The 12,287-nt window shown below is 37.2% G+C and overlaps 1 protein-coding gene across 14 annotated transcripts in view; it reads left to right on the top strand.

The window, feature by feature from the left end:
* The window catches only part of CHD2 (chromodomain helicase DNA binding protein 2), a 309,839-nt gene that overhangs the window by 241,747 nt on the left and 55,805 nt on the right, over positions 1-12,287 (top strand). For 6 of the 14 annotated variants that reach the window (XM_075159865.1, XM_075159864.1, XM_075159863.1 and 3 more), the window contains one exon: positions 2,819-2,879. In XM_075159865.1, coding sequence (XP_075015966.1) covers positions 2,819-2,879 — 61 coding nt within the window. Of the gene's footprint in view, positions 1-2,818; positions 2,880-8,935; positions 11,699-12,029; positions 12,164-12,287 lie in introns of those variants that run through there. The other 8 variants (XM_075159874.1, XM_075159868.1, XM_075159876.1 and 5 more) reach the window with 4 other exon arrangements.

Genomic DNA, 12,287 nt, shown 5'->3' with positions numbered 1-12,287 from the left:
TTTTAATTCACCTGCTCTTAAAAAAAAAAAATTTTAAAAAATACAGTGCTCAAAAGCAGACTCACCTTGACTGACCTGAGCGTTTTATGATGAATACGAAATTGAGCACTTTGATCTTAATGGTCTTACATATTTCCTATATTGTCATGATGCTGTTTGTGCTGAACAGATACTATAATAAAAACAGTTTTAAATGTCTCTTGTTACTTTCGTGAGCTCTTTGGAGCTGCCTTTTCTTGTAAGAACAACATGTTTTCATCTAGTAAATGGCAGCTTGATCTTTAGGTTAGGTAACCTAAAGGCTAGTAGGCTAGATGCACACTAGTGGGGGCTTGAGGAAAGTTTCAAGTTCATGACCACGCTACAGCGTACTAAGGAGGATTGATGAGGTCAGAATAATGCTCTCTGGCCAAGTCTTAATAACTCTTTGGTAGAGGAAGCTGTTCCTCTGTGGTGATACAAAGCCATATTAAGTATTCTCATAGAATGAATTTGTAACATTGGCAGCTTATATGGAAAAACATTGGTGTGGTGATATATATCATCTTTGCCGGAAGATGATTTATCCCGAGAAAGAATCTGATGTCAGGTAAATAGCTTTAGAGTGTCTGACCTCACCTCATGCTGTGAAAGGAGATACTTTCCTGATTCTTAGAGCTAGCAGTGCCAATCTTTTAGTGAAGGAGTTATGGACCTATGATGCAAGGCGTGTTTTATGTAGCGTAGGCTGTACTGATGACATCTCCTTCTATAATTTAAATATAAATAAAAGCCACAACTATAAGACTTCCTAAAAAAAGTAAATCCATGTTTATTTTTAAATAGGGGATGGATTTATTTTTTAGTCACATAGGGGCTACAGCAATTACTGTGAGTAGTCTGATTAAAAGATTTTTAGTTTATTAAATAAATCGAATGTTAAATAGGAAATACATGTGTTAATCTGAAAGGCTAATTTTTTTCGGCTGAAACTTGTATTTACTAGCTCTATAGTTCGTGGCTCTTGGCATAAACCAGCTTTTGTGATGCATTGTATAGTTTGGGAGTGAATGTGGTTTCGATATTAAAATTTGAAAACTCAAAATACAGTGGTATATTTTATAATGGTGGAAAAAATGATCACCCGCATGATCGTATGAATGAAATGTAATATGTTATTAACATCTTGGTGCTGTTTTTACAAAACTCATTGTTCATTCGTTCACTTCAGAGTAGAGAAGTCTTTCTACCACTAAGTGATACCACCCTGACAAATATTAGATTCCTTTTGCAAAATTTTGCTGAGGTCGGAAGAATGCGCTCTGGTTGAGTCTTAGTAATGTTTTCGGTAGAGGAAGCTGTTCCTCTCTGGTGATTATAAAGCCTTATTAAGTATCCTTGTTAAAGTTTCTGTGAAATTACCATAACTGGATGCTAACTTTAGAATTAAAGGAAACAGGAGCCAACTTGAATGCAGATGATGTATGTTTAGCTGTGCTGTAAATTATTAAAAATGGCTGAGAGCTGTGAGTTGAAAATATTTCAATCATTAACTTTACCTATTCTTTATATATGAAATTGTAGTTTAAGTGGCTTTTTTTTTTTGAGTGAAATGGTACATATAGATCAGAAGGAGATTTAATGGGCATGAGTAAACCTCTTTACCTAGTTCATGTCTTCACTTTGCATGACTGATAGATGCCTCTTGGATGATCAAACTTCAGCAACCATGTTGTGTTCCTTCTACAAAGTGCCTATCCACCATTTTAGAAGTACTTCAGTTTTGTGCTTCCATTTAACAGCAGCTGTTGGATCGCATTTTAAACGCATGTTTCAAACCTCTATATTTCATATTCATTTGGATATTCTGCATGTTTGTGCCAGTTTACTACTATAATTTTTTATCATTTCCCCTTTCTAAAGGGATCTTTTTCATATTAATAATTTCAAGTAAATTACATCAACAAAGAAATTACAATTCTGTTCATCACAGCTTGCTTGCTTTCTACACATCTGAGTAGCTATCAGTTTGAAGAGGAGAATTTAGAAGATTGTAGAAAATTACGCATAGTATGATATCACTGAATAGGTTCATTAATTTTTACGTATTTGAGGCTATATTCCAATATAAGTAGATTCTGAGAGATCATGAGAGAAGCAGTTTGCTTGTACATGTTAGGTGGATACTTTGTGTGGCTCATGATAGTGGATGACCTCATGCAGTTGAAATTTACAGTAAAAAAGGAGGGGTTCATGAGTTGTTCTAGAGTTCTAGGTCCTATTTTAATCTTACTACCTCTGCTTAAGGTGATTTTGCTTAAATGTTTGTTGATGTGGATTGCCAATAAGCGTTTTCAAATTTGGGCCTTGCACATATATGGATAACTTGTTCCATATTAGTGTGTTAAATAATTCCACTGCATCTAGCTGATACCACCTCTTAGTAAAATTAATATTTTGATTATTTTTATGTGAAGGGCAGATCAGTTAGTTTCAGCATACTTCTACTTGATGCCCGATTGATCATCTTCAAAAATTTCAAAAGAATTTTTTTCTTTTCTGTTGCTTTGTTTCTCAAGGGATTTGGGTATAGGAGTGAGTCTGAATTTCTTGGGTGGTTTGCACAGGTTTTTTGATAACAGGTTGCCTAGCGATACTTCAAATTTTTTATAAAAATGTCTTTTGTACTGTATGCTGTGGTCTGCCGGGAATGGTTTGGTGGGTTTTTTTGTTTTCATTTGAGGATAGGGCTTTTATAATAGTCTTAGGCTAGTGCTCTGGTCTTTTATTTTTTAATTTTCTTTTAATTCAAGTGTTTAATATATCATTTTCCCTACAGATGGGTTGAGGAATTCATTTACTCACTGTAAGCAAAATAACTGCTCTTGGTTGCAGCACTGGTAAGTTGTTATTCCTAATAACGTTTACTTTTTAGCTTTAAAAAAAAACCCAACGAGCACACATGGCTATAATGTTTAACTTGCTGAAGTTTTGGGCTGAATACATCCTGAAGTTCCTTAAAGCGTGTCTGTGTGCACATGTGTGTTTCTAGAAGGCTCAGTTAGAAGGGCCACAGGAGCATTCTTGCTGGTCTCTTAGGAAATAAAGCTATACTTGGATAGTACTCTCAACCTGTCTCGCTGGAGAACAGCTTTCATATCTAATTGTAGTTCTTTGGTCTTCTGCTTCTGTGATTTGACTCCATATTTCTTTGAGAACTTAAATCATAGATTAGCTTGTTCAGAAGGGTTCGGTACACAAATGTTTGTCTCTACAGAGTAGCACTACATACAATTTGGATAACAAATGGTGTGGAAAGTATCATAGCAGGCAGAACTTGTCTTACAAGCATCTCGTGTTGTTCTTTTATGCTTCTGTCAGGATCAGTGAGGGTCTTTGAGCAGATAGTAACTGTCTTCTGTTGTATGTTCTGTTTCTGTTCTTCATTCACAAAGCTTCAGCTTTGCAGAAAATGGTATGTAATGCTGATACAGTTTCCTGTATTGAACTGCTAGCTGATAGACTTCATTTAGGAATCATTCCTTATGTAGTCAAAATGCAAAATTGGCAGGCTTCAGTAGAAAAATTCATTCAGTTCTATACTGGATGAATATGGGGATAGGATTTTCTCCAGTTTCCTTTACTAAAAGGAATTTGGTCTTGATGACCTTTTGCTGTCTCTGGCACATTCTGTGACTCTTGGGAGTTGTCTCTGGAAAGACCCGAGTCCTTTTGTCTTCTTGTCTGCTTAAAATTCAGACTCCTTGATTCTACATTTTTAATTAGGTCATCCATTGCATTTTGTGTACATTAATTAACTTTTTTTTTAGTGGGAAGCTCTATTCCTGTAGAACTATGCTTCAGAATATATGCTTTTCTTCAAAAAGAGACAGTTTCTTGGAGACAGTTCTTTCAGTATGACATGCTACCTGATTGAGTAATGCCTTTCTTAGACTGCAGACAGCGTGAGAAAATGTTATTCCAAGATGCAAATATTCTCTCGTTTCAGTGCATAGATGATAGTGATTTTTAACTGTCCACTGGCTATGTATGTTAGCAGAGACCTTCAGCAACCATGCTTACCTTGTACAAACTGCCATCTGTGCTGCCTCAGGTGCTAGAAAAGCAGCTACTCCCTGTTCACACTCCAAAGTCCCATGCTTTCTTCTGATCTACTCACGTGATGTGGACACTAATGTACAGCTCTTTTGAAAGGAAAAGGGAGTTATGTGGGGGTAAGGTGCAAACCTGAGTAGGCCACGTTGTCGTGGCCTTGTGCTGCTTTTAGTTACATTTCATTTTGAACCAATTTTATCGCTGAGTTTTCAATCCTGAAGCAAAACAGTAGAATTCACGAACTTTGAGGAATTCAGTTCTTATTGTGCGTACATGTACTCAGTTTTGATGATCTTTGATTAGTGTTTCATCCCTTCTACTACTGTGTTCTGTAAGTTTTATTACTTTGTTCTTTCAGAAGTCTTCAGCTATTTTTCACACTGCAGGTATGTGTAGAACAGCTTATTTCTTGCTATGTTAGAAGTAAATGTTACTCCTTCCAACTGTTCCTCAACACTCTTCCTATGCTGTTCACTGTTGCTTTTTTCCCCCCAATCACCTGCTATAATCTCTAAACATGTGACTTGTGTTCCATTTTTATATTAATCTTCATCTGTTTCCTGTATCTTTCTATGTGCATTTTTTCTGTTTTCTCTCATTGGATTGTAAATTAGCTGTTGTCAGATCTAGTTTCTTGAGCAGGAATTTGGCTTTTCAGTTATACACTGAGTAATTCTTCCATCCTTTTCTGTTTTATAATCCCTACCTAAAGGAAGGGGTGAATATGAAACTCTTAATTGACTTAGAAACAGTTGTCTTCAAAAGAAGTTGCTTGAAAATGCATCTGTAAAAACATCCAAATGTATGGATCTTGAAAGATCTAGTATTACCCTCTCTGGTTAACATAGATAATGTTCAGTTGAAGCACTGATTTTTAATTTTTTTTTTAATAGAAGGGGAAAAATACTTGAAAACACCAGGAGCTTTATTGAAGTTGGCATACTTTGCTTAATGCAATAAAATTTATTATTTAAAAATAATACCCACAAAGAGTCCATCTGTGAATAAAGTCATGTTTTACCTGAAATTGATCTCTAAATCGGAGAAACCTGGCAAACAGCACTTCTCAGCTAAAAATACCTGATCCTACACGAGTTGTGCTTTTACTGCTGTGCTTACTGAACATATAATAGTGGTAAAAGTGGACTTAGGACTGTCCAGAGTACTTAGTTACTTTTAAAGATTGGACAGAACATCATTATGGACTTTAGATGTCAATAAAGGGCACGTCTGCTTTTTCCTCTAGTGTAAAAGTTACCAGAGATGTGTCTTTGAGAATGAAATCTTGCTTTAATGAACTTTGAAGTGTAGAACTTCAGGTTTGGTTTGCTCAGAACCTCATTCTGTCCATTCAGCTCCCTCTGTTGGAATGAATTCCCTTTACTAGCACTATGTCACCTTGGTTTTTAAGTTTAAGCCTCGGTGTGAGAGATTTCACTCTGGAAAACTTTGTAAATGTATTGGTGTTTTATGCACTTGCAGTGATGCATGGGTGATTTACATGTTATTGGCCTTCAGTCTCATACTTAAGAAACGCAGGGTTTCGATAGACATGAAATTGCTGAGGCCATGGTTTTGGCCATAAGAGATGTCTTTTATTGCTGTGGTCTCTTAATAGGTAGAACAACAAATAAGGAATTACAAAAAAATGAAGAGGAAAAACTTTGTAAACTCACATGTTTCAAAACTGTTGCCTTAAACTTTTAGGCATGGTTGTGAATGGTTTCTGTCTGTTGATATGGAGTGTCAATTGTTACCGGTGATTGGAAGGAAACTTTGAAAGTATAACATGACTACCCAGGTCCCTTACTTATCATGACCAAAATACTGTGTTTGGAAACAAATACTGTAAATAGTAGATAATAAAGTTTGAAAAATGGGATGATGCCTAACTGATGTTACAGAAGGCATGAAATATTCATCTAATCTGGCAAAAAAAAATCGGGCTATTCAATAGCTACCTTAAGCGTAGGATCACTGCATCTGTCTTAGCGGAGAAGGAGTATATTTTTGCAACATTATTGAAACTTCTTAGTACAATGTGACTTAATTCGCAAGTAAACAAATGCTGTGAAATCTTTTAAAGCAAATGTGGATTTCACTTGAAAAAGTGTACAGATTGCTATTAATATTTTGGCCATTACTGTGGCATCTTTTTGATGTATGAATAACTTTTAGAACAAGGGCTGTTGTAGCATGTTCTTAATTATAATATATCATCAGTTCCGTTTACTGCTAATTATTTTAAAAGGTCAAGAGAAGAGTTTAAAATGAATGTGGCGGGCTTATTTGCAAAGTTTTTGGTACAGCCAAATGTAGGTGGGGAACCTAGTAGGGTTCCTGCCCTTAAATTGTTTTTGGCAGATCTCATTAGTGTCTAAGGCCGAAGGCTAACCCAACTGAAAAGAGCCTTTCAAGATTGACTAATATGTAACTAAATTACATTTTTGAGAGGTGGGGAAAACTGATGCCAGTAATTAAATTTCCTTATGTTAAGCTTCTTACAATAACTATAAAAATTACTTTAACGGTCTTATTTATGGCGTTTCCACTGTGCTCATGTTAGTATTTCTGAATATTTGATTGTGACAATAATGGACAACTTTGTAGTGGTTTATTTTTCATATTTTGGTACCTTGGTCAAGGCATTAGCATTAAAAATTATTCAAAGTTTTAATTTATCTTCAATTTATCTTCAAATGCCTAAATTTGATTAGGCTAGTCTGGTTAGGCTAGTATACCAATAAGAACTAAAAAAAAAAAATCCCCAAAACCAAAACAACCCCAAAAACCTGTTAATTCAGTTTAGTGTGGGGAAAAAAAATCTTTCAAAATATTTAATTCCTGTCTTACCTATGGATGAGTTGAATGCTCGAAACAAAGAATTTCTCCAAACTTGAATGTTCAACTTCTGGTTCTGAAAATGTGAAGATCCTGTGGTTGAATACTATTACAACTACGCACGTTGCACAGTGCAAAGCAAAGTGAATTACCAGATCCTGCATTCCACTTCTGTGTGCTGCACTTCTTTTCCATTGTATTTAAAACACGGAATTCTATAGAGGAATATAAAACAGGACATATGGGCAGTTATGAAAGTCGGACTGAGGCTTGTTGCACTGGTTCCATTGCTGTTTGCTTTGCTATAACTGGTTATTTTGAAATGAGAATGGGGAAGCTGGGATGATGAGGCAGAGACCACTAGATGGCTCCACTGATTGTTGCTGTTCTGTGGGTAATTTCTGCATCACTTGTTGTAAGAATCTGCCCAGGATTGTCAGGGGAACAACATAGTGGTGGTGTTGGCTTTCAGGCAAAAATGAGGTTAAAGCTATACACTTTCAAAAGAATAAATTGACGTTGGAGTGCAGATACTCAAAATCATGAAGACATTTTAAAACCTTTTTTCCATGTCAGTCTCTTCTCTAGTTGGCATTGGTTTTAAAATGATATTCTTAACACTTAGTAACTTCCTGTACTTGATTTTTGCACGTTAGGATGAGTAGGGTTTTTTTTTTTTAAGTACATGAGCTTATTTTTCTTGGAAGAAAATGTAAAGATAGGGACATTTGGTTTGTATTTATCCATGTGGAAGTCATTTGATCAGTTTGGTTTATCATTCACCTGTGGGCTTGGTTGCTGTTATATGAAGAGTAAAGTTGGAATATGGATCAGGAGTGGTATGGTGGCCTTGCTAAAGGCAACTAGCATAACTTGTTACCATTTTCATCTGACTTCTGACACGTCCTTTCCCACCAGTAACTAAACCAGTCATTCCGTTTGTTTATACGTGTATGTTTGCTGTTGCACTGTATGTCTTTCATGAGCTGGAAAACTGGGTTAAGATGGTGGAATGTCTTGTCTCCAGTCACCATCTGTATGTAGGAAACCAGTTTTCATGCCTGTTACATTGGTTTTGATGGATCTATGTCTTTGAAGAAAGGAGCATGGGCAGTAGTTAAAAAATTTGGCTTATTGTAATAAACTTGGTTTTCCACTAAGCAGTCTCAGCTTTAGTAGATGGGTCAGTCCAGTAAAGATGGTTGCCAGACCAAATATCTCAGATTTTCCACTATTGATTTCTCTAGTGTTTTAACGCTATGGAGAAATTTCAAATGAAATTTATGGAGCCTGAAAGGGTTCTTGAACTTCTAATCGTTCTTCCCCTACTTCTTTATAGTTTTGGTTAAAGTCTATATTTTTGATTCTTGAACTGATGATTTGACATTGTTTGTTCATGATAAAAGTGGATGTTCTGGAATGTGTAAATATGGAATGAAGCATCAGTTATATGTTTAAACTATCTTCAAGGTACAGTAGTTGAATGTCTTAGTTTAAAGATATGATCTGTATTCCAACAGCATTTTTCTTTTAATTTTCCATAAAGAATCCAATCAGATGAAGAGTGTCAAAAGGAGTCTACGAATGAGACACCAAGATGGCAGTTCCACTGTTGATTGAGAGGTTGAGGAAATGGACTAATGCATGAGTGCTGTGATATGTCTGTCCAAGCAAAGGATGTTAAAACGTGGATTCTCGTGTTATTAAACCAGAGAAGATCTGGGTTGTGATCATCCTATCAAAATGGACTTTGCACTTGAATTAATCAGGGGACTGTATCAGTGACTATCCAATGATGGATCTGTTTGAGGACTGGGTGGCAAAATTTTACTCTCGGGTTGTGTATGCATAACAGGCAAATTCATTTGGTAAGAGATCTGTTGCTACCCCTTTGGAGAAAATGTAATGTTTTTTTTTAAGACTTAATAAAAGGTTTTGGTTTCTTTCACACTTTGTGTTTGTCCTTTCTGGCTGAATATTTTTTTATTATTATTGTGTTGATATTGAAGTGGGTTTTTGGTTGCTATTAAAGTGAGAAATACTTCAGCTGCTAAGCACTAAAGGCAAGGTAAAATTTTGTGCTGTACTTGATTTAAAATGTGGTTTTCATTTGCAAATTATCTTCACTTTGCCATGACTTCCAATGAATTTTTATTCGCTGGTTTGTTCATTCAGGTTAATGTTAGGGGTTTTTCTGTACTTGGCCTATTGTCAGGGTACTTCTGCTGAGCTTTCTGAAGTTATTTTAAGATGGAATTGATATCAATTGAGGGCTGGGCAAGTATGACAATAAAGAAGTACTTGAATGGTTTGTGTAACTTTTTTAGGTATGCTTCTACGGTTGTGTATGGGTACAGAAACTTTTCAACAGATTTCCTGGACAACATACTTCCTAAACGGTCTATTCTATCTCAAAATTGTTCTGTGTAAGTGTCCAGTCTGCTCCACGGCTATTTAATGTAGGCTTAGCTGTGTGATACTGTACCATTTGATGTATTTGATGAGAAAAAATTGAGTTATTTTTGATATTGCTACAGATGACATGTTAATGTTTACAAATGAATTATTTTAAAATGGTTCTAATGTTCAAAAAACAATTTCCTTTCAAGTTCCTTGTGGATCGAATAGTTAAACTGTAGCCACCTTCCTATGTATGTTTCACCTGAAATTCATAGTTGTCTTTGTTCTATGCTGGAGGGTCAAAATGACAAACCTGGTCTTGAGGTAACCTAGGTGTTTTCTTTTAAAAATAACCAAAATACAAACAAAACCAAACAAAACCCCATTGTGTGTGTTTAACCATTTGACTTGATCAGACTTCTTTGTAAATACCCATTTTTACTATGATGAATTGTTCATACCTGTTTAATCCAGCTATTTTGATGATAGACACTTGCTTGCTCAAGTTTGGTTTTGCCATGTGTTATATGGTGGAGTTGGATACTGGGACCAACCTAAAGGGATCCCCATTCAGACAAGTGGATTTCCTTAGTGTTGCCCAAAATTGCTTGGAATGGTCTTGCATTGTGTTTTTTAGTTTTTGTAGTTTGGGTGCAAGGGGTCTTCTGTAAATAATCGATAAACTGAAATTCTTTAAAATGGACTGTGGCAACAGAGCGTACGTACTCAAACCTCTTGATGTGGAAAGATGATAGGTTGTTGGAGGATGTGAATGGCAAGTGTGTGGAGGAGTTGATGGGATCTATCTTGGTTCTACTGGTAGAAGCCAGTGTTTTCAGGCTGTTGGGGTGCTGTGCCATGGATGTCCCCATAGGAGCCCAAACTAGCCCATTACCCCATTCTTCCCCAGCAATCCCCCAATGTCTGATTTCGCTGTCTTGTTGTGATGCTTATGAATATGCAAGATGTCCTTGCACTTTAAGGAGTCTGTTGCTTGTGGAAAGACAACTGGTAGTCAGAATACAAGAGGTTAGGGGATGCTTGGATCTCCTCCATTTCTTCTGTGATGCGTCCTCTCAGTACTAGGATGTTGTATTTGAGGTGTTGCTTGATTTTCAGTCCTACAGCTCGGCTATTACACGGCTTTAAAATTCATTTGTGATGTTAAAATCTGTTTACGAACGTTAATGAGTTAAGAATGTGAATTGAAATAACCCTTTTAGTGATGTCAGACTTATTTTATCGTAGTGCCTTTGCCTAACTGATGAAAATTGTGTAGCTGTTGGATTTTTGTTGTTGGGGAGAACCACTAGGGAGGCGCTGTCGAGCTGGAGGGGGTTACCAGCAATGCGGGGCTCTTATAGGAGCGCGTGAGGCTCTTGTCCCAGGCTTTAAGTGCAAGTGTTGGGTGACAAATGGAGGACCTATTGTCTGGGGATCCTGCCACTGAATTGAAAAAAAGCTACCCCTTGGGTGGGCTGAGCCCCAAGGTGGGTTGTTGCTGGCTGCATGGCTGTTAGCTCCACTTCCATTCTTTCAAAATGGCTTGTAAGAGCACCACTTCCTGTCCAGGGAGGAAGTAATTTTAGCCCAGGCACTGAAATATTTAGCAAATCTTTAAAACAAAAGGCACAAATTCCATTTCTTTCTGGTTTCAAAAGGGTGCCTGAGCCACATGGGGTTAAGGTGCCCCTTCAGCTGGGGTAGTTGGAAGAAGCCAGGGCTGTGGGGGTAGCAGGCACCCTTTAGGTGGAGGCTATCTCTTTTTTTGGTAGAAATGAAGGGGTGGGTCTATGGTACATCACCTGAGTTGTGGGGTAAATGTAGAGAGTGTCAATCAAAGGCAGAGCTCAGAGCTGGGAAGGAGCTCTAGATGGCGGCTGTGCCTTAGAGAGAGCGCGCTCAGCTCCGTGCCTTCCCCAACACTTTACGCAACTTTCCCTAACTTTCGGGCAGCCTCAGGGGGCCCCCACAGCCCCTTGCCTCTCCTAGGCACTAATCGGGGGCCGAGCGGACCTTTTTCGGGCAGAAAAGCAGCTTTTGAGGGCTCCCTTTTCGTGCCTTGCTGGAAAGAAGAAGCCGTGGAGAGAGCCCAGGTCGTTGTTTTTCCAGCTTAGAAGCCATGGCGTACCTCCATTTTTGTGCGCTCTCCTAATGAGCTTTTTTCCCCCGGACATTTTTGTACTAATTATCGCTTCTTTTGCTTTATCGGCAGCATATTTTTGGGATTAGAATATATATTTTTTTTCATTCTCTGAAATTCGTATTTTATCATTATAACTAAATATTTTGGATCTAATGTTTTTCCACTACCCGAAACTAATATCGACTTGGTCCTGGCGGCGGTGCATGGATCAGGTAGGTGAGCAATTAATAATAATAATTTTTAGATTTCTGCCGTTTTGAGTACTTTGATTTTCGACCGATTTGAGCTGTATTGGGATGACGCAATAAGATACAGAGATTATTTGCATCCAGTGTTACTTTGGGAAAGTTTGCAGGATGCTCCTCTACTGTGTTTATTCTCGGATTTTTCTTCTAAAAACGATTATTTGTTTTAAATTTCCGTTTTGCTGTGTTGATCAGTGCTGTGTATTGTTATAACAATATCATTGCAGCGTCAGGACTTTGTTCCTGATAATGAAAGCCAGTGAAACGAACTGGGACCTTACCTTTCTTTCAACTTTTGACAGTAAATACCTGGGCACAGGACTTCAAAGCAAACAGACACCCCTGACCCCCTCTTAATATTTAAGAATAAAAAGATGATGAGAAATAAGGACAAAAGCCAAGGAGAGGAGGGTTCAGTCCACAGCAATGCATCGAGGTATGATCTATCAACTTTCCTTTTTTTTTTTTTTTGTAAAACCTGTGAATACCCTGTTTACTTTGACAGCCTTGGGTTACTGTCAGTGCTTAATACAAAACATTTTACTGATTTTGCTTCCTTT

The sequence above is a fragment of the Calonectris borealis genome, chromosome 11 (genome assembly GCF_964195595.1).
Source record: "Calonectris borealis chromosome 11, bCalBor7.hap1.2, whole genome shotgun sequence".
NCBI lineage: Eukaryota > Metazoa > Chordata > Aves > Procellariiformes > Procellariidae > Calonectris > Calonectris borealis.
This window is presented reverse-complemented; position numbering and strand designations above follow the sequence as displayed.